General features: G+C 43.5%; 1 protein-coding gene across 4 annotated transcripts in view; it reads left to right on the forward strand.

Moving 5' to 3' along the window:
* Window positions 1-24,055, forward strand: part of CHGA (chromogranin A) — an 89,184-nt gene that overhangs the window by 43,810 nt on the left and 21,319 nt on the right. For all 4 annotated transcript variants that reach the window (XM_078660078.1, XM_078660079.1, XM_078660081.1 and 1 more), the window contains exons 3-4: window positions 9,802-9,895; window positions 11,964-12,032. In XM_078660078.1, the coding sequence (XP_078516204.1) occupies window positions 9,802-9,895; window positions 11,964-12,032 (163 nt within the window). The remainder of the gene's footprint in view (window positions 1-9,801; window positions 9,896-11,963; window positions 12,033-24,055) is intronic.

Genomic DNA, 24,055 nt, shown 5'->3' on the forward strand with positions numbered 1-24,055 from the left:
GAAAGTTTAATAGAAGGAAGTGCATTAGTTTAAGTGTGAAATGTGTGTGATTCTGTCAGCACAAGGCTAACGATTTTGACAGTTTGTTGGGTATTGGTGGTCGCCGACGTTTGGACACTTGTCTTGAAATGACCCAGGATTGTGCAGTGAAACTCTTCACCTCACCCATATTTGGGCAAACCGTGCACTGCCCACTCTGTGATTGTGCAGCATGCAATGGAACTGTCAAAGGACTGACAGCATTCTGTTCCGCTGTCCCTTTCCGCCGCAATGTTGCTCATGTGAATTAATTATGGAAAATTGGCTGGAGTATTAGGCCTGAAAGTCTGATTAATTATGAACTGGGCTGGGCGGACGGCCACAGTCGCCCTTTCCCTCACGCGATGGCACGTTGCAATGCAGCACCGCGATAAGAGCGGTGGTGCATATCAAACAGTCTCCGCAGCTGTCATTTCTGAACACTCTTCTTCAGAGAGGAAAAGGCAGGCTCCCAGCACTTGAGAGGAGCAGTTGGTTGTGATGCTGGCATGGCTTCCACAAAAAGGGCCATCTGCAATGCAGAGTAGTGCTTGGCATCTCCAGGAGGGATGGGGATCAATCAATCCATCTGGGTTTTGTAGAGAGCGACTACTCACCCATATGGGTCTCAAGGCGCTGGGGGGGGGGGTTCTGCGGTTCAATCAAAGAGCCAGATCTTGAGGTCCTTCCTGAATTGAGGCAGAGATTGAGATTGCCTGAGATGCAGAAGACGGCAGTTCCAGGTCCTTGCCAGGCTGTGCTGAATGCAGCCAGTGGGATGTCCCTCGCCCATCCCTGTACATGTGCTGTGCAGAAATACATGCCTACAACATAAGGTATTATGCAAACACAGCTTTAGAAGCACATTTCTACCTTTGGAGATGCTAGTAAGGAGTAATGCCTGCAGTGAGGCGAGTCAGGAGCACACCAGCACAGGCTCAGCCCGACAGCCTTTAATGGAACACACCCCATTCTTTACTAGCCAGATTGACTCACCGCTCAGAGCCTGCTTTGGGCCTGTATAAAAACTAATTTAATCAAACGTGCATTATATTGATGCAAAAAACAGGCTACAAGTAGGACAATTTATTATGAATTATAGTGCATTTAGGAAACCCCTTGTTCAGGGCTCCCATGCTCCCCAGCTCATATTGTGCTACACAAGTACATAAACCATGCCCCCACTGTCACAGGGGCGGCCTTAGGCATGTGCAAGCTGTGCACCTGCACAGGGCCGCCAAGCCCCAGGGGCCGCCACGCCAATATATATCCTTAATATAATAATGCTCTGAGGATGGATACATATTTGCATAGCGGCCCCTAGCAGGGATTTGGTGGCCTCCAGCTCTGTTCCACTTCCAAACACCCTGACCCCCCTCTTCACTGGCCTCTGCGCCTGCGTTCCTCTGGGAGGCCCCTGCCTACGCTCCCTGCCCAGCGCCGCCATGAGCCTAGAGCCGCCCCTGGCTGTCACATGTGAACTGTGCCCCATGGGTGAGTGTGAAATTGCCAAACCCAGGCAGAAACCTGTCAATTTGCCCTCAATGTCACATTGCTCGTTTCCTCTGGCTCTGCAAACTGTAGGACTCTGGCCACAGTGGCGCAGCCAGGATGCCAGGGCCCTAATCCACGCAAGAACAATAGCTACTTTACACTTTAAGGTGCATTTACTGTAATCAATGTTTTTCACTATTTCAGAGACTTTTTCATCCAATTGTAACTATGTCAAGCCAGCATTAATGTTCAAAAACAGATTTAATTTATCGTCTCGGTTTCAGGTAAAAGGTAATTGTAACTACTCCTAGTTTCAATTCAGGGTCAATAATATTGCTCATTATGCACTGCTTCTAGATTCAAACATTCCTGACCTCTGGCATGTCCGGAATTCAACCCTGCCAGCTGTTCTGTACCATTTCTGTCTCTGTGAAGGACGCTTTACCTGCTACTTTCTGTACTACAATGTTTCAGTGTCTGCAAAGGAAGCTTGCAAAGCTGCTTGCCATTCTGTATGTGGTTTGTTCATGTGAGGGAGGGGGGTTTACACTGCTGCCTCTGTCTATGATGTACTTGTGAGTGTCAGGAACTGTTGGATTTCTGTTGACAACGCTCTGTGTGAGTGAAGGATGCTTGCACCGGCTGACCAGGCATGTGAGTAATTTTTGTAGGGCCCAGGCTACCAACTTTAGGGGACCCTCCCATACCACTAGCTCATATTTCTAAGTTTAACTAAACATCTTTGTAACAGCATCTGACACCGTCTAGTGGTATTGTCTGCTTCATCATTATTAAACCAGCCAGGCTTAATTCAAAATCTGTAAATACATTTTGTAGCACGAGGGTGGGACCCTGAAATAGTCCAGGCCATGGGGAATAATGACCCCACTGCCTGTCCCGCCTGACGGCCCTGCGGCTAGCAGTACTGTACGGTGTGCATTATAGAAGCTTGAGAAAAATGTATCCTATACAAAGGTCAAAGTTCAAAACAATTTGCTTTGTCAGTTCCTATTTTCTGTTAATTTAGGGTGTTATTTCTAAAGTGAAGCATAGGGATTGGAGGCAGAGAAAGAGCTGTTTTTTCTAGTGCAGATCTGTCCTTGCAAAATAAGATATATCACCCCATGTAGAATGTGTCCGTTTCTCTATAGGGTCCAGGTGTCTCCATCCTGTGATCCTGGCTCCAGAAGCCCCTTTTGTTACTGCAATTACTTACCATTAAACATGGACTAACTCCTTTCCTGCAATGTCTTGGGATTGATACTGATTTATTTATGGCTGTTCACAAACCACATTGAGACAATATGCTTCACATGATCTGTGTCACATGAGCACATTTAGCTCAGGAGAAATTAGGATAAGCTTTGGTCAAGAAAAGGTTCTTGACCAAAGACAAATAGGTTTTAAGAAATATGCAACAGAGTGGAGTCCAGCTGGTTAAAGGTATAAAGAGTGCCCGTTCCCTAATTAGGAAGATAAAAGAATGCAGAAGAATTGAATGAAGAACTTGGAATGGAAGGGGAAGTGGTGCCTAATGGGGGAAGGTTTTGGAATGGAAGGGATTTCTACAGGGGAAAGGACTTGGAATGGAAGGAAAAGGGATGTCTACTGGGTGAAGGAGGCAGAATGGAAGGAGAAGGGATGTCTACTGGAGGAATGGAAGGGGAAGTGATGCCTACCCAAGGAAGGCCTTGGAATGGAAGGAATGCCTACCGGGCTGAGGAATTGAAATAGAAGGAGAAGGGATGCCTACTGGGGGAAGACCTTGGAATGGAAGGGTACATAATGGCTACTGATTAACTGCATTAGAATGGAAGAGATGCCTACCGGGGGAAGGGATTCCTACCGGGAAAAGGTCGTGGAATGAAAGGGATGCCTGGCAGGGAAGGACTTGGAATGAAAAGAATGCCTACCGGGGGAAGGCCTAGGAATGGAAGGGATGCCTACCGGGGAAGGACGTGGAATGGAAGGGATGTCTACCAGGGGAAGGGGAAGTGATGACTAGCAGGGAAAGACTTTGGATGTCTACTGGGGGAAGGCCTTGGAATGGAAGATGGGATGCCTACCGGGGGACAGACTTGGAATGGAAGGGGAAGTGATGCCTACCCAGGGAAGGCCTTGGAATGGAAGTGATGCCTACCGGAAGAAGGACTTGGAATGGAAGAGATTCCTACCAGGGGAAATCATTTGAATGGAAGGGGTGCCTACTGGTGGAAGGCCTTGGAATGGAAGGAGAAGTGACGACTACCAGGTGAAGGCCTTGGAATGGAAGGGCAGGAGAAGGGATACCTACTGGGGGAAGCCAGTCAAAATGAAGAGGAATTGATGCCTACCGGGGGATGCTTCGGAATGGAAGAAGGGATGCCTACAGGAGGAAGGACTTGGAATAGAAGGAGAAGGGATTCCTATTGGGGTAAGGACTTGGAATGGAAGGGGAAGTGGTGACTACCGGGTGAAGGTCTTGGTATGTAACGGGTGCCTACTGAGGGAAGGCCTTGAAATGGAAGGGGTGCCTACTGGTGGAAGGCCTTGGAAGAGAAGGAGAAGGGATGCGTGCCTTGGAATGGAATGTGAAGTGATGCCTACCAGGAGAAGGCCTTGGAATGGAATGGAAGAAGAGATGCCTGCCGTGGGAAGGCCATGGAATGGAATGGAAGGAGAAGGGATGTCTACTCGGGAAGCCTGTGGAAAGGAAGCAGAATTGCTGCCTACCCAGGGAAGGCCTTGGAATAGAAGGAGAAGGGATGCCTATCGGGGTAAGGACTTGGAATGGAAGGGGGAAGTGATGCCAACCGGGGAAAGGCCTTACAAAAGAAGGCATACCTACCATGGGAGGGCCTTGCAAGACTAATGAAGCAGAGAGACATTGCAAAACCAGAAATAGCCAGCGGCAAGAGTAGGATTTGGGCGTTGTTATTTGGAAGGTAACAGGGAAGTCATTGACCAAAGGCACAGATGAGGAAGACATTTTCTATGTCACTGAACTAGTACAGAAAGTGAAATAAAGTTGGTAAAGACGTTAAGTAGTAGTATCTCTGGTCCTTTTAGGTCTTACCTAAAGACATAAATGTGCTTTTTCTCAACCATCTTCATATTGGCCTGTTCAACTATCATTCACTTACCACATAGGGCACTAGGTGAGCCCACTTCAGCCACTTGTGAGTGATTGCCCTTTGCGCTTCCTGATATGCACATCTGCCAAAAAATAGCCAGTTCCAGGGCTGGGGCTGGTAGACCAAGCCCTGTTTTCAATTTTGCTTTTTTGCTTTCATTTCAAAGGTTTTCTATATTCATTTTTGCAATGGATCATTTACTACACATTTTTATTGTTGCCAACAAATACAAATCACCCTTTGACTTTGGCATTTATTACTTTTCCTTGTTTTATGACAATTCAATATATTTGAAAAATAAATCAATAAATGCAAAGCAGCCTTGTTGGGACCCGAATGATTGGCTTTGCAATGCTTGTTTAAAATAATGAAACACATTGAGCATTCTAGGCACAGTTGTAAATGTATGTTGTAAACAAACAAAGGGATTAAAGTCAGTACTTGAGGGACTCATGAATCAACCCTGCAGGCCAGCATTTCTCACAGTGCCCGTGAATCATCATCTCTCTGCAGTAGTGAAGACGTTATTGTGCTTCTTAGAAGAATTTGACGCCTCAGGAGAAAATGTCTCCCTGGAACATTTGTCACCTGCAGAAATTATGTGCATCATTCATTCTGTGCTGTTTAAAATAACACATCATAAAATCTGTGCTGGGAGACACAGTAGCCATTATTCACTGTGTGTCAGGCAGTGCTTAATTTGTAAAAACAAAATAAGGGACATATTCACAATAAAATGACAGAGCGCAGAGCTGTGCCAAATTTGGCAGCATCGAGGTTCGACATTTTCAAAACACAGGAATGCGCCCTATTCACAAGAATACGGCACACCCCTGTGTTTCCCCTAGTGTTGGCACAAAAAAAGCTGCCTAGTGCCAGCGCAGGCACCTTGCTGCCATGTTGCAAGGGCACCTGCTTTGCAGAGACAATTGTTTGTGCTTCCTGCACATAAACAATCAATAATATCGATTTGCATCTTTTAGGTGTGCTGCTGAATGCAGCACACACGGAAAGAGCAAAAATGAAGAGAAATGAATAATTTCTTCTCGTATCGCCATTCTATCACCTGCTGCCTCAGCCTTGTAATCTGGGGCAGCATCAAAAAGCAGTGGGTGTTTGCACTGGAACACCCACAGCAGCACCCATTGCACCCCCCTTTGCCGAGGGGGACTGAGGCGGAAACACGCATATTTATAAGATGGCATTAAGCCACACAAAGTGACTTAGCGCCACCTTGTAAATATGAAAAATGGCGCTGCGTGACCAGAGTTTCAAAAAAAGTGATGCTCTGGTGGCGACGAGGGCTTTTATATATATATATATATATATATATATATATATATATATATATATATATATATATATATATATATATATATATATATATATGCACCTACGTACAGGAGCACTTGTCAGCTGGTCATTCAAGCTTGCATCACCCATAGCCCCTACTAGTACTGCCAATGACAGTACCAACACAACCGTTAACCATCATACGCCTATAATTTGTGACAATTTAGACCCGTTATATACATTAAGCATGTCTAAAACCTGCTACCCAAGCTATTCTTATAACTTTAGGTAGCAGGTATTAGTCATTTTTAATGTACATTGAGTTATTAAAATATTGTGCTCATCACAAACATCGCCACCTTGTGGCAGACTGTCATAAGTGCTGATGTTGACAACTAAGTGTTGGCGCCGAGCACCAGTAACCACTGGCTCAAATTAAGTACTGGTGGCAGGAGAAGTGAATGCCACTGCTAATATGCCTCTGTTTTTATCACTTGAATGTATCTCTGTGTCAGTAGACCATGTCCTTGAGGAATCTCATTCCAGTAGAAAGTGCACATCTGACCTAATGTGCAAGTGGAATATGCCCATTAGAATTAACGGGCAAGTAGAATATGTCAATTAGATAATATGCCAGTAGGTTATGACCATGAAAACTATTGTGCCCCTTATAAAAGTATCATCTGTCTTGCATCTGTAGCGGATGTCAATCAGATCTGAAGCATACCCAAGCAAATTTTTGTATTTCTATTGTCAACTGGAATTTAATATGACTGTACAACTACAATGTAGGTTTTGTAAGAGCATTTATTTCCACTCAGTAGTGGACTGACTCATCTGGACAGATGCCTTTGAAAAGCTGTTTTGACTAAAGCTAAGCTTGTCACATGTCATTTCCTGACACTGCAGATAGCTCCCACCTCAATCACTTTCTAGGACATCTCTCTGTTTCCAAAATCTGACACTAACAGTCCAGAACTTTCATAATATAAGTCTCACACTCAAACCTAATAAATGTTATACAAATAACGCTATGATAACTGTATAAGATATGTCCCTAATTTTCTTAATGCAGTCTCGTTGTGTCATCACTACTAACTTGTAATATGAAAATGGTATAGCCACTCTACCGTAATAATATATGTATTAAGTCATTTCACCTTATTTGGGATGTCAGGTGTCAGAACAAGGTGGCATGCTGAAATAATGCATGTGTATAAATGGAATAACGAAAACTGAAAAAACACATTAAAGGACACACTGAGTGCTTTCTTTGGAACAATGTACCTATGGTCATGTATTACTGTACCGTTTAATCAATGCTATGTTGGTTGTAAAATGCAAACAAAAACCCAATAAACAAATTTAAACAAAAAAAAAAGGACAATAACTATGGAAAAACAGTTTTAAGTACATAACATTTTAAGGAAATTAAAATAAATAAAAACAACATTCTAATAAAAAAAGGGAATAACTAAACAATAATATTTTATTGTACTTAGAAATTAGAAAGTCCATAAAATATTCAATTCAATATACAATAACACTGGGAAAAATAGTGTACCATTGATCAACTCGCAGTTAGACAATAAAGTTTAAACATTTAAATTATGCCATTTTTTACTACAGTTTGAAAAAAAAATACATGGCTTTGCAGTATTACTTTAATAAAGAAATCTTTTTTTCTTGAAAAACATACAAGTCTACATACAAACTCATCATTGATGACAAAACTGTGCATGGGGTGGCATGAGTTACAGTTAACTTAGGGCACAAGTTATATTTATAGAGATAACTATAACCAGTGAAATTTCAGTGTTTTTTTAGTTTCAAATGTTATGTTGTCATTGGATTTATGTTACTATCTGTCTATATATACATACACATATACACATATATATATATATATATATATATATATATATATATATATATATATATATATATATATGTACAGCATACACTCCTTCCTTGAAAAGAGATAGCAGAGACCCAGGGGAAACTTAAAGAAGCTTTATTTGCAGGTAATGGCGGATGCATTTCTGGCTGTTGTTATGCCGTCTTCAGCGCCCGAAGCTTCCACAGAATAATGTCACTCAGCTGTAGGTTCCGCCTCTCTTAAGACCCGAGGTATCGAGTCTGCACCTCCCCCAATTGCGTTAGTATCAGCACACCTGCGCAGCATCCCGAGTAGTGGGAAAAACTACATGTCCCAGAGTCCCTTGTGGGTGGACTGAGGAAATTGGTGCGGTGGGGGTGGAAAAAACGTAGGTTCCCTTGTGCATGAGTGCGGATTAAAGCAAAGTGAGTCCATGAAACAAAACGAAAATGTGATGCTTTGTTTGGCAGCTTACATGTCCACAATAGAGCCTCCTCAGCTCCCCTATGACGCCTCAGCCTCCAAATGCAGAAATCCATTAGACAGGGGCGACGAGGACAATGCCTGCAGCCCAAAACGAGGTTGGAATAACCTCGCAACTGCCGGTTTTCTTCCTGCACTCAGGGGCGGGTGACGGACCATCCAAATCACTTTGGTGCGAAGAGAAGCTGAGAACAGCACATGCCTGTGATGTCCTAACCCAAGGTGAGGCGGGGTACTCTGCGATGGCGTCTCAGGCTGATGCGTGAATATGTACAGCATACACTCCTTCCTTGAAAAGAGATAGCAGAGACCCAGGGGAAACTTAAAGAAGCTTTATTTGCAGGTAATGGCGGATGCATTTCTGGCTGTTGTTATGCCGTCTTCAGCGCCCGAAGCTTCCACAGAATAATGTCACTCAGCTGTAGGTTCCGCCTCTCTTAAGACCCGAGGTATCGAGTCTGCACCTCCCCCAATTGCGTTAGTATCAGCACACCTGCGCAGCATCCCGAGTAGTGGGAAAAACTACATGTCCCAGAGTCCCTTGTGGGTGGACTGAGGAAATTGGTGCGGTGGGGGTGGAAAAACCGTATGTTCCCTTGTGCATGAGTGCGGATTAAAGCAAAGTGAGTCCATGAAACAAAACGAAAATGTGATGCTTTGTTTGGCATATGTCTATGAATAAATATGTAAACATATATATATTCCAGATAGCCTTCAGCGTGTACAACACGATTAGCAGCACCCTGGCTGTGGAAACTTATATCTAGCACCATGTGGACACAGCGCATTGCATTGGTTTTGCATATATTCTTCCGGTATACACATAGGGTCCGATTCACAAAGGGACTTACAACTCATAAAGTTACGAGTGCGGAGTCTCCTCAATTGTGGCAGAATATCTGCACTGAGCACTGTAGTGCAGCAATGCCACCCAAAGTGCGGAGAATGTGCACTCGTAACTTTACAAGCCGTAAGTTCCTTTGTGAATTGGGCCCTTAGTTTCCTTGATCATTAACCCTTTAAAAGCCAGTTTCAATAATAGGCGAGGTTTAAAAAAATAATATGTTAATTAGCTATTAATGCTAAAATACTCATTAAAGGGAAAGAAATAAGAAATAAGTAGTTCTATGTTTACCAGAGTAGACAACTTGGAAGAGGCCTTTTTTTATTTTTGCAGTTCTTTGCTGTTTTAGGTTTTTATAGGGTTTTACGGGTTTTCCCCAGAACAATTTAACCTCAAGCACTTTTCAACTGTATAAAATATGCGGCATAAAGACAAGCTACATCTGAATACAATCAATATTATGGAATTTCTTCTTATAGATATCCACCAACCATGGGGCAACCGTAACCTTGCAGGTCAACAAAGATGCTTCTCTAATTTACTGCCTGTACAACGTGCTTTTGGGGGCCAAGAAAGCATATATATTTAAAACACCTGTAATTCCTAATGCTTTGATTCAATCATATACATAATCATTCCCACAAAATCAACAAAGTTGATTGTTTCTCTTTATACAGGTGATGAAGTGTGTGGTGGAGGTCATTTCAGATACCCTTTCTAAGCCAAATGCAGTGCCCATCAGCCCAGAGTGCTTGGAAACCCTACGAAATGGTATGTATGATTTTTTTATACGACATTCTGTCACATAGTGATTTTTGCAGACATTTTCATTAGTGTAATTATGACAAAGGAGGACTCAGTTATGAGGCCAAATAACATAGCGGGTAAAAGTAAATTATGAATAAAGTTTGTAGTTAGTATTTATGTGTAATATTCACTAAAAATGTAAGAGAGCCATCAATTTTCCATCTGTATTTATTTTTACATATGAAAAAAAGGAAATTAGGTTATTTTTGAGTGATTCTAAACCTTGTCAGTCATGGCTGCTAGACCAATAGCTGTGAATATTTTTTTTCCTATTAAGATTTCAACAGTTGAAGATGTATTAAAATGTGCATGTTTTTATAGTGTATTGGTTTATTATTTAGGGGTATTCAATCATTGAACCTGGTTAGTAGTTCAAGTATTAGTTTACATTTATATTAGATACATTTGGAAATATACTAGTTTCAGCTTCTTTGTTTCACAATACCCAGATACAAATGAATACAGATGGAAATGTCAAATAAAATACCATTGAACCAGAAGCTCTCATTATGAAATGTTAAGCCACACATTGTGTGTTGATATTATCTTGATATTTTCATATTAAGACATACATTTATTTTGAAAATATCCCAACACTACACAAAATGCAAGGATTACTTGAGAAAAAAACAGCTGCAAGCAACAAATCCAATCCAAAATTATATTTCACTGACAAATAGTGTTTTTGCCTTGCATAGGGAAAGAAATGCCATTTCCTGATCAGTGAAAATAGTTTGTATAATGCCCCACTTAGAAGAAAATATGACAAAGTGTACGGTGTCCTGCTATACTATGGGCACTAGGTAGTTTAGCTTTCCATTAAGAAATAGCGCCAGAGAGCAATATTGTATATTAGATATAGAATATTTAATTGTTACATTACTAGATATAGTAAGATTAAAAGCATAGACCTCAAAGTGAGAAGGTAAGCGTTTGGGATTCTCTGCAGTCTCACTGTACTCTTGAAATAACTGCTGCTTTGTGAAAAGGGTCAGTGCTGCACAATAAATTGCTCTAATATCAACTCAAACATTTTCTTGTAATCATTATTTCCACCCTGGTTGAATTGCATTTGTGTATTAAACATTTTCTTCCTTGAGTAGACGAAGGTCTCCAGACCATAAACTGGAGGCATTAATAGTCTTTTTCAACATAACATTCCATGTCTTAGTACCTGTTTAATACCTTAATGAAACCATCATCATGGGAGTAGTGACCAGCATACTTTTGCAAAGTGGTTGCCACCAGCCACGGCCGGCAGTGGGAGTACCTGCAGGTCGGTGATATGGGGAGGGGGAGGGGCAGGGTGGGGGGTAGTAATGTATGGATCACGGAGTTTTACAGGTAAGTAAACATTTAAATAAATAAAACGAATTTTGTTGTGCGCACTGCATTCCATTTGGGGATGCAGTGCACTCAACGAAATTCGTTTTATTTATTTAAATGTTTACTTATCTGGGAAGCTCCGTAATCCATACATTACTACCCCCCACCCTGCCCCTCTCCCTCCCCAAGTCACCGCCCTGCTGGTACTCCAACTGCAGGCCGCGGCTGTTTGCCACTGCACTGCAACATACTTGCCACGATCACTTAGAGCTAGAAAAACATTTCATTTCTATTGAACTTTAAAACTCATGCAAAAGATGATGGAATATGTGGCAAATTCAGTCTGCAATTCTACAGTTACTGTGGACATGTTGTGGCCGCACAATGTGTAATTCCAATGGCCAAGTTTATAAGGAAAGTGAAACCCTTTCTGATGGTCTGGAGCTTCGAATAGGTTGCTAGTGCCAGGACAGAGAGGGTTAGATCCAAAGTCAAACCGAGCCCCTCCAGGTTTTAGAGAAGCACTGGCTCCATGAGGAGCAGGGTGTACAGGTGTACGAGGGTGGTGATAGGTTCACCCATTTGATTTCAGACGCAGAGTGGCATCTCTCTCTAGTTTCTCTATATTTGAAGGGACCAACACACGTTTCAATTAACGCCTTGAAGGGACCAACACACGTTTCAATTAACGCCTCTTTTTTTACAGATGAAAGGATCATCTCCATCCTCCGGCACCAGAATCTCCTTAAAGAGCTCCAGCAATTGGCAGCAAAAGGTACTGCAAAGCACCACCATTTTGTTCAATGTCTCTCAAAGAAAAGGCTTGCCTTTGTTGGCTCCAAGATCCATATCTCATTATTTGCACATTCATGTCCTAAAAATAGTCTTTCAGCAAATTTGAAAATCATTTAATGGGTAATGATTCTGCTCTTTCAACTCCTCTCTAAGGTTGGGAGATATTGTTACTGTCAGATTTGGCTTCTAAAGGTTCATCATCTCCCACATGAATATCTTGTCACAGCGTGCTCTCGATAGGTGCCAATCTGACATCAATAATGTTCTTCTAGGACGTCTGCACAGGCAACTCTATAGAATAGAGATACACCACCAGCCTTTGTGGGTAACAAGCCGCATTCATACCAAACAAAATGGTGCCCTCCATTTAAACCTTGAGCGTATCAGCAAAAAGGTGCTGCAAAATGATTGCAACATGAATACTAACTGTATCTACCTTTTACAAAGAAGACGTTAGGAGTTCTTTGAAGTAATGGATTTTAATGATGCGTAGAACTAAAAAAGGTTCCAATCACAAGAATTGCATTTGGATATGTAAGACAAGTACCAGGTCAAGATCAGGCTGCAAGGACCCTTAAGTCATTTTTAGGTCGAGCCTGGACAGCACATGCGCTGCTCTGCGAGCCATGCTGTATTGGAGTAGGTACTTGAGGCCCCGCCCACTCCCTTTATATATTTGTCATTGGCTTGTGTCATTTTCCTTCATAAATGCTGACTTCTGATTCGTTATTAGGCTTGTTAGTCCCTTCTTAGTACCGCCTTGTCTTAATTTGTAACCTCCCATGAGGACTGGCCCTTTTACTTCGGTTGTTGCACGGTACGTCTTCTTTAGTCTGTAAGCACTATTTTCTATAATGAGTTTCTCTAACTGCAGGAGGGTCAAGCATTTGGAATGCAATAGGTCTTGCAGAGTTTAAGCTATTGGCACTGTAAATGACAATGCCTTTTATTTATGTTTTAAACACCAAAACATAAATGAAAGGCATTGTCATTTAAAATGCCAATAGATCAAACTTGCGTAAATGAGAGACCTATTGCATTGCAGGTGCCTGTTAAATTATGCTGCTTATTTAGAGTGTGGTTTAGATGATCATCATGAGGAGCATTATAGGTGTTTGGTGCTAAATAGCACACTTGTAGGCACCAATTTGCTAACAACATTGGCCAAAATAAGGAAGAATTGGATGACCAGTTATACAGGGTGTAGCGTCTCATTAAGGAAGAGAAAGATACCGGTGAGGTAGTCCAAACAAGGTTTATTTGAAGGATTCTCAGGTACAGAAACATCGACCCCAGCCACAGCTGACAGGCTGTCAACACTCCGATGACAGCTACTCACGGGCGCTCGCCTTGGAATGCTCCCAGCCATGACATTCTAAATGATGTCACCACGGCGCGTTCCAAAGCGGGCAAAGGAACAGGAGGGTGGAGGATAAACATACCTTCACTATTAAGTGGGCGATACCACACATCGCCCTTCCCTACACAACACAAGAAAATAACACATTGGAACAGCATATGAACAATAGTCACACTACATGGTAACATATCGCTCCAGGTATCTGGGACAACTAACCACCCTTTGGCTAGTTCTGCAGGCAGTGTGGGATGCCCCAAAACGCTCCCTAACAGGCAGTTCGCCCCGCATCCGGGGTTTGTCTTCCCTCCTGACCTCAAGGGTTTTGTCTTCAGGGGGAGGGTGGTATCACACTACTCTTCCCAGATTCCAGATCTTCCCCTCCTGAGTTTTCACAGCATTTTTAAATAGTTTGACAATTCTTGTGGGATTGGTAAACTCAGACCAACTCGCTCTGCCTGTAGGTGCTTTGATTTTTATTACATCTCCTACTTTGAACCCTACCTCTTTTGCGGAGTGTAGTTTATCAAACCTGTCTTTTCTCTCTATCGTGGCTTTGCGCTGCCTGTCCAACTCTTTAGACTCTCTAGAGTGATCTGTCCATCCTTTGTGCCACCCCACCCATCCCGGTGAAAGTTTCGTATTAGGCCTTCTCGCCCGGAGCAGTTCAAAAGGGGTGACCCCGGTCGTCTGGTGAGGAGTCAAGCGGTAGGCTTCTAGACGTTTCTCAATCTCTTCCCTCCAGCTTAGTCCATTAGTTTTCGCTAACTGGATGCTCTCCTTGAGAGTTTTGTTAAACCGCTCGACCATCCCATTGGTCTCAGGGTGGTATAATGTGCAGCGTTTGTGTTCAATCCCATTCTTCTAGAGAAAGTCTCTCATTTCTTTTGAGCATAGTTGCACTTCATTGTCCATCAACAGACTACTGGGTAAGCCTTCCCTGAGGAATAGTTCTTGTAGGAACTCAATGACTGCTTTCGTGGTGATCTCAGATACAATTTTCACCTCTGGCCACCTAGAGTATAGATCCACAAGCACTAACATATAAGGAGTGCTTATCTCCCCTGTCAGTGGACCTATTATGTCCAATGCCACTTCTTCCCATGGCCCCGATGGGGTGGCCTGCACTGCATGGGAGGTGTATGCTGTTTCAAGACTTTGTCACTGACAGTGCATGGTATGCAGTCTCTCACTTTCCTCTCAATCACGTTGTCCATGCTAGGCCACCAGTAGTCTTCCCGCATCCTCTGTTTGGTCTTGGTGATACCCAGGTGTCCTTCATGGGCCAAATCTACTAGGTACTCCCTCAAAGTTTTGGGCGGGATCAACCTTGTGCCATGGAACAGACAATCGTCAGCGATGGACAGTACATCCCTGACCATCCAGAACAGGCGTAGGGTCTCGTCTTGTTTGTCTTTGTGTTTCCAATTTTCTTTTACCCTCCCGCACACTTCCATCAACTGGTCATCTGCTCTAAGGGCTTCTTTCCAAGAGTCTTCTCCAATGGCCCCTTCGGTAATCACACAAACTTTTTCTGTTTGAGACTCATCCTTATCTTCTCCGTTCTTGTCGCCAACCTCATCTTCCTCCGTTTCTCCCACTAGGCGTGAGAGGCAGTCAGCTGCTAGATTCCTTGCCCCAGGCACATATTCAACGCTGAATGTATACTCCTGGAGATTTACAACCCAACGCGTAATTCTACTCGAGATCGCGTTGAGTCCCTTTTTGTTGAATACTTCGACTAGGGGCTTGTGGTCAGTTTGCAGGTTGAACTTAGTTCCCCAGATGAAGTCCCAGAACTTGTTCATGGCCCAGTGTACCGCCAAGGCCTCCTTCTCTATTACCGAGTAGTTGATCTCGGACTTCCGTAGGGATCTTGATGCGAAGGCTATGGTCTCCTCACTACACACCCCCACTTGTGTGAGGACTGCCCGAGTCCTTTCGAACTTGCGTCGGTTGTCTTCCTATTCGGTATGAATGCTTTGAGGCTAGGCGCCTCTGCAAGTGCTTTCCTCACATCTTCAAATTCCTTCTGGCACTCCTCATCCCAGCTGAACCACACGTCCTTCTTGAGCAACTGGCGTATGGCATAGGTTCTGCCTGCGAAGTTCCGCACAAATTTGCTGTAGAACTCCAGCCTGCCCATAAACAATTTTATTTCTTCTTTGTTTTTCGGTGGCGTCAAGTTGATTATGGTGTTCTGGAGTTCTGCTTTAGGATGAATTCCACCTGGTGTTACCTTGTGTCCCAAGAAGTCTAGCTCTTACAGCCGATCCTGCACTTTTCTCTCTTCACCGTGAGGCCTTGCATTCTGAATCTCGCCAGCACCTGTCTCAATCTTGCGTTGTGTTGTTCGTTATCTGTGCCAACGACCAGCAGGTCGTCTTGATAACACAAGACACCGGGAATGCCTCCAAGAATACTGCCCATTATTCTTTGGAACACAGCTGCAGCCGAGACTAGACCGAAAGGCATTCTTTTGAATTTGAATGCTCCCATTGGTGTAACAAACGCCGTAAGTTCCTGCGAATCTTCATGAAGTCTGATTTGGAAGTAGGCCGAGGACGGGTGTAATGTAGAAAATACTTTCGCTCCTTCCAACATGCTCATCATTTGTGTGATATTGGGCAGCGGGAACTTGTCGACCACAACCTCTTTGTTCAGGGCCCTGAGATCAATGCATAGGCGGACCGATCCATCCTTTGTCCTTGCTGCGACGATCGGCGCCAGCCACTCTGTTGCCTCCACAGGTTCTATGACCCCTAGGTTGCACAATTTTTCTAGTTCAGCTCTAACTGCCTCCTGGATTGCTATGACGAGGTTCCTTACTCTTGCTACTACTGGACTGCGTGCTCTTTCAGTTTTATCTTGTGGGAGTAGTTCTTTAAGCACCCTAGTTCCCCACTGAACACCTCCTGGAAGGTAATGTAAGTCCAATTTTTAAGACTAATTTCGAATTCATTCAAACCCCTAGCTTCATGTGCACTTAGCTCTGGGAGATGCTCCAACACTTCTTCTCCCTCCACCCCTAAATAGTACGATAGCAATGCTACTTTTCTTTCCAACCCCAAATTGGGTCCACAGACAACTGCATAGTTCATGAAGACCTTCTTCCATTTTTTCTACTTAATAGCAGGCTCCCCTGGACATGATAAAAAGAAAGGGGGGGGGGCGTTACATTCTGCATGTTTGCCTAGATAAACTGCTTTGCTAATACACCCACTGTAAATTCGCAATAATCACACTATGCGTGTCTAGATGGGGATTACAAAAAGAGAAAGAAAAGCAATAATCACACTTTGCTATATCCGCACGGAGTTTCGAACAATTCTCTCTTCCTCAGAATGCCAGTTTTCGCTACAAGCTAGCAGATGAGGGTAATACACCCTGGAGCCCACTGGATGGCGCTGTCCCTCACTGTGAATGCTTCCTGACAAGGTCTTTCTCACAATAAGCAAGGTCCCTGTCCTTTATTACAGTTCCATTTCCCTTTGTGCGACAGGAACTGCCAGAAAACAGTGTAGGCACACCCCCATTCGCCTCAGGCTACCTTTTCCAATGTGTGGTGTAAGAGTTCCCAATACGCCTCCTTCTGCTTGGCAACTGCACTTTCTCACGCAGTGACCGCTTGTTCCCAGGCTCTAGTCAGGATCCACGACCCGCAAAGACCTTACAGTTTCGCGGGGGTCGCACAATCTCTGTCAGCACAATGCGTCGTGCGGTGTCGCCCCTCACTAGCTGCTCCTCACTCCTGCACAACGATTGCTGCCAGATCCTGGTGCCTCACCTCTCCATTGACGCAATAGCTTCGCCAGCACTTCATATGCTGTGCGCTCATCAAACGGTACTAGCTGAGTTTTTGCTTGCCAAAGTGACCGTTTGCCCTTCAGTCCGCTATGCTGTTACGCTGCGCTGGAGAGTGCGCATCCCAATCAGCCCACGCTTCCACTCACCGGGTTTGGTCCAACATTTGCCCATGTATTCCCACGTACTTTTACGTTGTTTGCTGGAGGTGATGGCAGCTCCGGCCTCCGTGACAGACTGCTGGACATCAGGTGGAGCAGGTGAGTTTTGTCCTACTCCCTTGTCAGTGGTGAATTCTGCATCCCACTGCTAGTTACTCCCGGTTGTACCTCTGTGACAGTCTGCTGGATCACAGGCGGAGTGGGTGAGTCTTGTCCTACTCCCTCGTCAGTGGCAAATGCCGCATCTCACTGTTTGTCACTTCCGGTTGGCTATTTTCCTCATTTTTCTTTTGTCAAGGTGTGCCAGCATATCAACTGGTTTCCGCTCTGTTCCTTTTTTATTTGGTTGCGTGTTGGGGCCGAATCCGTCTTTCTTAAGTCCCGTTGATCCTCGTCGCCAGTGTAGTGTCTCATTAAGGAAGAAAAAGATACCGGTGAGGTAGTCCAAACAAGGTTTATTTGAAGGATTCTCAAGTACAGAAACATCGACCCCAGCCACAGCTGACATGCTGTCAACAATCCGATGACAGCTACTCACGGGCACTCGCCTTGGAACGCTCCCAGCCGTGACATTCTAAATGATGTCACCACGGCGCGTTCCAAGGCGGGCAAAGGAACAGGAGGGTGGAGGATAAACATACCTTCACTATTAAGTGGCCGATACCACACAGGGGTTTCTTAGGATTGATAAGAAGATAAGGTAGGCATGGGTAATGCACACAGCATGAAACCCTAATCGAATCTGGACTGATGTTGACTCCAGCGTCACAATGTTTATGGACTTTTCGCACAATAGTCGAACCAAGAAGAGCTAGGACATAAAAGCAGAGTTGAAAGAATAACCAGGTAAAACAGGATAGCAACCAATGGCAAGAGTGTAGGACTGAAAGAAAGAAGCCCAAATAAATAACCTCTAGTCACTCCTGCCTTATGGACAGCCTGGAGCTAAAGCAGAAAGTGACAGGCTGAGGCTCATCAAAGCCATGGCCCTGGTAATAGCAAGAAATAAGGACTCACAGGCATACTCTTCACTTTCAGGAGAGAGGTCAGTGCTGCCGCGTCGGCGGACAATTGATCAAAGACACAAAGTGCAGATTCAGGAAACAAGGAGTCAGTGCCAAATCAGCAGACACATGAAGAATGCTGACATCAGGGACACTGAGTAAAAGAAACATGAGGAGAGGTCATTGAAAAGGAAAGTTTCAGGAATACAGGGAGACAGGCTGCAATGGATGCATTAGGAAACAGGGGAACAAAAAGCAGAAGAGCAAGAGAAGTTTGAGCTCAAGAAGTGGCACAGAAAACGTATAATTTATGGTGAAAGGATGGTAAACAAGGAACAGACAAAGCTGAAAATGATTCTTAATGTGGAATACCTGAGTATAAGTAAGAAACTAAACTCCCAGTGTAAGCACATGATCCAACACTGCAGGTTAAAGGCAACCTTAGCACACGCACACACAACCACACACATTCACACAACCTCTGAACAACTGAGATCAACTAGTAATCCTCAGGAAATATACAGATGCTATAGAAATCCGTTAGGGTGCGTTTGGTTAAAAATCGTGGCATAAACCTGCAAGTTAACACAGGAGGAGGGACAGATGCAAGGTAAAAAGTAAGCCCTTGGGAGGTCCCAAAGCAGTACTTCTTCGGCCAATTTACAAGTGACGCATCCAGGGAGATGTGTCACGTTGTAAAGCCATGAGTCACATTATATCTGCGTCATGTATAATGTATGCAGGATGGGCATTCCCACGCAGGAAAGACTTGTAGAAGTGACGCAGTGAAATCTACAAGATTTCACAGCGCCACTTCTAGGATGCTACTGCGTCAAAACCTTACACCTGCTTGAAGCAGGCGTAAGGAGGGATTCAGTACATTGAATCAATGCATTGCTAGAGTTATGTCATGCTTGCGACACTACTCCTTGCGCCATGGTGCACCATATTGTAAATACGGCGCATCCATGGTGGCGCAAGGGTATCGCAGGCTGGCGCAAGGAAACTGACGCATCTCTACAGATACACCAGTTTCTTGTAAATCTGCCCCTTAGATCTTAAAGACATTTCACACAAGCCTGAGAGTTTCCTCTCATGGAATGTTTTTAGGTCTCGGCTAGGCAGTGCATGCACTGTCTTGAAGAGATGTGTTGTGTTGTATCTGAGTTTTTACAGGTCACCCATCTCCTACCACTGGTAAACTACAGTGTCACTCTCATTTTCTTATATGCCATTCGTCATGGCATGCAGACGTCATGCACACTTCTTGTGTTTGGCCCTCCCATAGTGCATAGACCAAGTAAACATCTTACACTGCTCCCGGTTTGCAAAGCTATTTTTTTTTGTTGCTTTTTAGCAATCCATACAAGTACTTGTGTTTTCAGGCTGTCTTGCCATACACATGAACACATACCACTAAAATGTATGTACGTGTACACGAAACAAACGGATTTCTTAAAAAGGTATTAAAACATGAACAGCACTTGTTTATTTTTTGTATGATCCGATGGCTTTAGAGTACTAGCTCCATTGTCCCTCTTGCCATAGCGCGAACACAAGCCGATGGTAGAAGGCTTTAAATGATCACCAGTTACATTACTCAATGATGCATTCGGCTTTAATTAAGGTTTCTTTTCCAGTTGTTGCTTGCCCATCTTCTTATACCGTCCTGTTTCTTTGCTTGACCCCCCCCCCCCCACTGCCTCCCTCGACTCTGCTGCTTTTTTTTCACATTCCGTTGGTATTGGAGCGCTTGTTCCATCTTCCACCTTGCCATTGTGCTAACACCAGCTGATGGTATTGAAGCGCTTTCAGTGCTTACCGTTACATTACACAATGACACATTCATTGTCATAGGCAGCGGGAAGTATAAGTGATTGGCCCAAAATCACAAATTCTTCAGCTGACCCCAAGATTCAGGCCTGGTTCCCCTGTCAGCAGCTCTGGCCATTACACCACATCATTGCTTCACTTCAAAGCTCCTTAACTGTTTTTCACTATCACTTCCACATTTGTTTAGCATGATCCCGTCAACAACGAACAAGCATTGTCAAAGCAAATAGATCTCCGTAATGCCCGAGCTATTGGCATTGTCAATGTGAATGCCTTTTATCCATGTTGTCTCACAGCACATCTGCTGATCAACATGGCTGAAAGTCACTGAAAAAGGCGGTATGATGTGGCCAGAACAGGCCACTTCATAGCGCTTTTTTGTGTTAGTAGGGGCAGGACAATAAACTTAACAACATGAGTTTGAAGAAACTCGCCTTTGGCTCAACATCATGTACTTCTGAGCTTTCAGCCATGCTTAAACACAGATGTGCTGCTAGACAGCATATCTAAAAGACATTCACATTGACAAGGCAAATAGCACATGCATTGGGGGATCTGTTGGCTTTGCCAAGGCATGCTAACATTGCAAATGGGGTAAGCTGAGTAAACAGTTTGAATCCGCTCCAAAGCATGTCTCTAATGGTTCTCTTAGAAAGCTGCTGGATAGGTAAACAAATACCTCAGATATGATGCAGTTTGCAGTATTCTACAAAGCTTTCACGTGGCCCCAGGTAGTACACTTTCCAAGAATTTGCAAAATCTCAGTATGCACCTTTTGCAATTTCCAATATTGTCTCATTATACACAGTCTGCACAGCTGCATGTCTTAAACGTCCCTTGTACAAATTAGCACACTTGCCATGTTTACAATACTGTTCTGCCATCTATTACTTATTGGCCCAGTTTAACAAAATTTACATCCAATTTCTTTGCAAGAAAATATTCCTATCAAGTCAAAGTAAAAGAATTCTTTACCTGACACCCATTCGAGTAGAGATCCTCGGCTTGGATGACGATTTCCGGAATGTCACGAGCAGTAGACATGACATCATGCATCCTTTGATCTTTGCTGTCATCAAGGGGGTAACTACTTTTCACCCCATTAACCTCTCGTCAGCCACCTGTTTCCTGCTGAGGAGGTTGAGGAATGGCGAGGTGTGGAAAATACAATAAACAACCATGGTTCCAAGATCTGCGTACCATCTGTTCCTGTCTCAGCCTTATCGATCTCTGACACTAGGGGACAAGGGCAGTGCCAGGGCACCAAATTGCAAGTCAGAAACTGCAGCTGCTACCCTAAGTGATGCTCATGGTCTTGGCCCTGATCTTGTGCCTGTTCTGTCCAGGGATCAGGTGTGGCGGTGACTGTGGCTGGCTCATGTTCAGAGACCAGTTCATGGTTAGCTGATCTGGTCATTGCTGGTACTGTGACAGCTGCCAGTGATGCAGCTGGCGACATACGAATGTGGCTGATATGGTTTGTAGCTGCCCACCCTGGCTGGCCCCTGCAAATGTCCAAGATGAGTCATGGGGCATGACCCGCCCCAACTACTTTGCATCCAAAGGTCGATCCTGATAATTTACTGAGAGCGGCTGAGAGTGGCTCATGAGCTCCACTATGCAGGTCAACAGATGCAAACAGAGGAGAGTTTCTTCTACTCAAAATAAAATTTTGATAGTAGGATGTGGTACAGTAGCCACCCGTATGTAAAACTTAACATCAGAAAATTCAAGGTTACACTCATTCCTTTACCATAGGTACTTCTCTGCCTATATATAATAGGTACTTCTCTGCCTATATATAATACTCAACTTGCAGCTTTTGCTTTTCATGGCACAAAGTTTTTCTGCAACATATAATATTGTTGTACTATAATGTCCTCGTGTTTCTGTTATCATGAAGAACATTACAATTACTATTATTAGCTATATGAGTATTATTATTAGTATTCATGTTAGTATTAGTGTAATACATGGGATTCTGCAATCCCTATATAAACGCCTTTCGCTAATTTCTTTATACTGTTCGATTTGTGATAAACCCAGTCACCTATTATAAAGAAAAGACATCTGAACTCAACGGATGTATGTCATCACAATGCATGCTTTTACTCCGCATGCCATTACAACGCAGTTTTTACAACGCAAGTCGTTACAACGACTTGCATTGGGGGGCGCTGGATAGTGGAATAGTTTAATTTTCTATTCCAACTCCAGTCCCCGTGGATAGTAGGGAAGATGTTGGATAGAAAATTAAACTATTCCCTATCCTACAGCGCCCTCCAGCGCAAGTCGTTGTAACGACTTGCGTTGTAAAAGCTGCGTCTAAATGGTAGTGCGGAGTAAAAGTTGCGTTGTAAAGGATGTTTCCCAACTCAACTGTAGTAACTTATTCCAGTTGAGTTCTGGCATCACAATGCCTACTAACAGAGCTGGTAGCCGAGGGGAATAGCAGGTAATTTACGTTGCTTTTCTTTTTTCTGCTTTTTTTTCTAGTGGGAAGTACATATTTGTGACAAGCAGAAAGTAGATATTTATGGCAATATGTATATTGTTTTTGCACTCCTTAAGTTATTATAGAAAAGTTAGAATCTTTCTGCAGGTTTCTTATATGCCTTTATTTAAAAAAACAAAAAACTGACTTGTATTAAACTGATTTCAATATATTTTTGCAACAAATAACTAACAGCTTTTTACGTGTTTCTTCATGATTGCAAACATTCTCTCTATTTCAAATGAAAGAGCGATACATCAAGGATTTAAGTGGTTTGTGAGAAAGGTGATGATGTGACCATGGATTATAATGAATAAAATACCCCCTGCTGCACATAATACTATTGCAAATCACTTCAGCGTTCCATATCCTTGCACAGGACCATTGTCATTGAACTCCTCGGTGTCTTGCAATATCCCTATAATGTATGGAAGGGGGTACTTTATACCATTTAATAGTAGTTTTATCTACTCTAGCTTGAGAGGATAATTTGCTAAACCCCATGTTTTAAGACGGTTGGGGTAGAAACAAAATCCAAATCTCTTGAGTAAATGGTTCTTATTGTTTGCATTACTGCGAGTTCCTATCGCTTAAAATGCCCTTTGATAGTGTGCACTGTTGATGCCCGTCACTGAATCGCAATACAAGTAAGCTGACTTCTTAAGGTCACAGCTTCCCACTATGGGGTAGAGGCAACCGAAAGCAGGTTTTCCATTTTCTGTCAAGGGGAGTAATGCAAGACGAGCGGAGTGGGGATCATTGCATAATTATTGGCAGATCATTTTCCACCTGCACTCTCTATGAGCATTCATACCTTCTTAACTGTGGCTCAACTTACTTGCTGCCCTTCCTATATTGATCTATTCCTCCAAAACTGCTTAGTATCGTCATCTCCGCTTCCTCATTATGCTTCCAGCTAGCGACACTGTATCTACCACTCCGACAGCTCAGCACTTTGGCATCCGTTTGTAGGAAAGACGATAGCAGAGAATGTGCAGAAATGGCTTGGCAATCAGAATGTTGAAGCCAGCCAATCCAATTCCATCTACAGTCAGGGGGTGGATCTAGTGGGAGAGGGTGAGCACCAGAAAGCTGATGAAACTGCTCCAGGCTGAAATCTAATGTAACTTGTGTTGGAAGTCGGTGTATATCTTGCTTTCATTCTGGCAACGTTGTATTGTGAAAGAGAACCTGTCATGAATATGGGCAAGGACAGTCTGACAAGTACATGGCATATAAACAGTTATTAATGAGGATAGATATGTTGACATTGGTCATGAACTTGTAGGTTTAGAGTCATTAATATTGTGCGGGAGTTTGCTAAAAAAGTAGTTGTAGACTGTCAGTTGA

This window comes from Lissotriton helveticus, chromosome 9, assembly GCF_964261635.1.
Source record: "Lissotriton helveticus chromosome 9, aLisHel1.1, whole genome shotgun sequence".
NCBI lineage: Eukaryota > Metazoa > Chordata > Amphibia > Caudata > Salamandridae > Lissotriton > Lissotriton helveticus.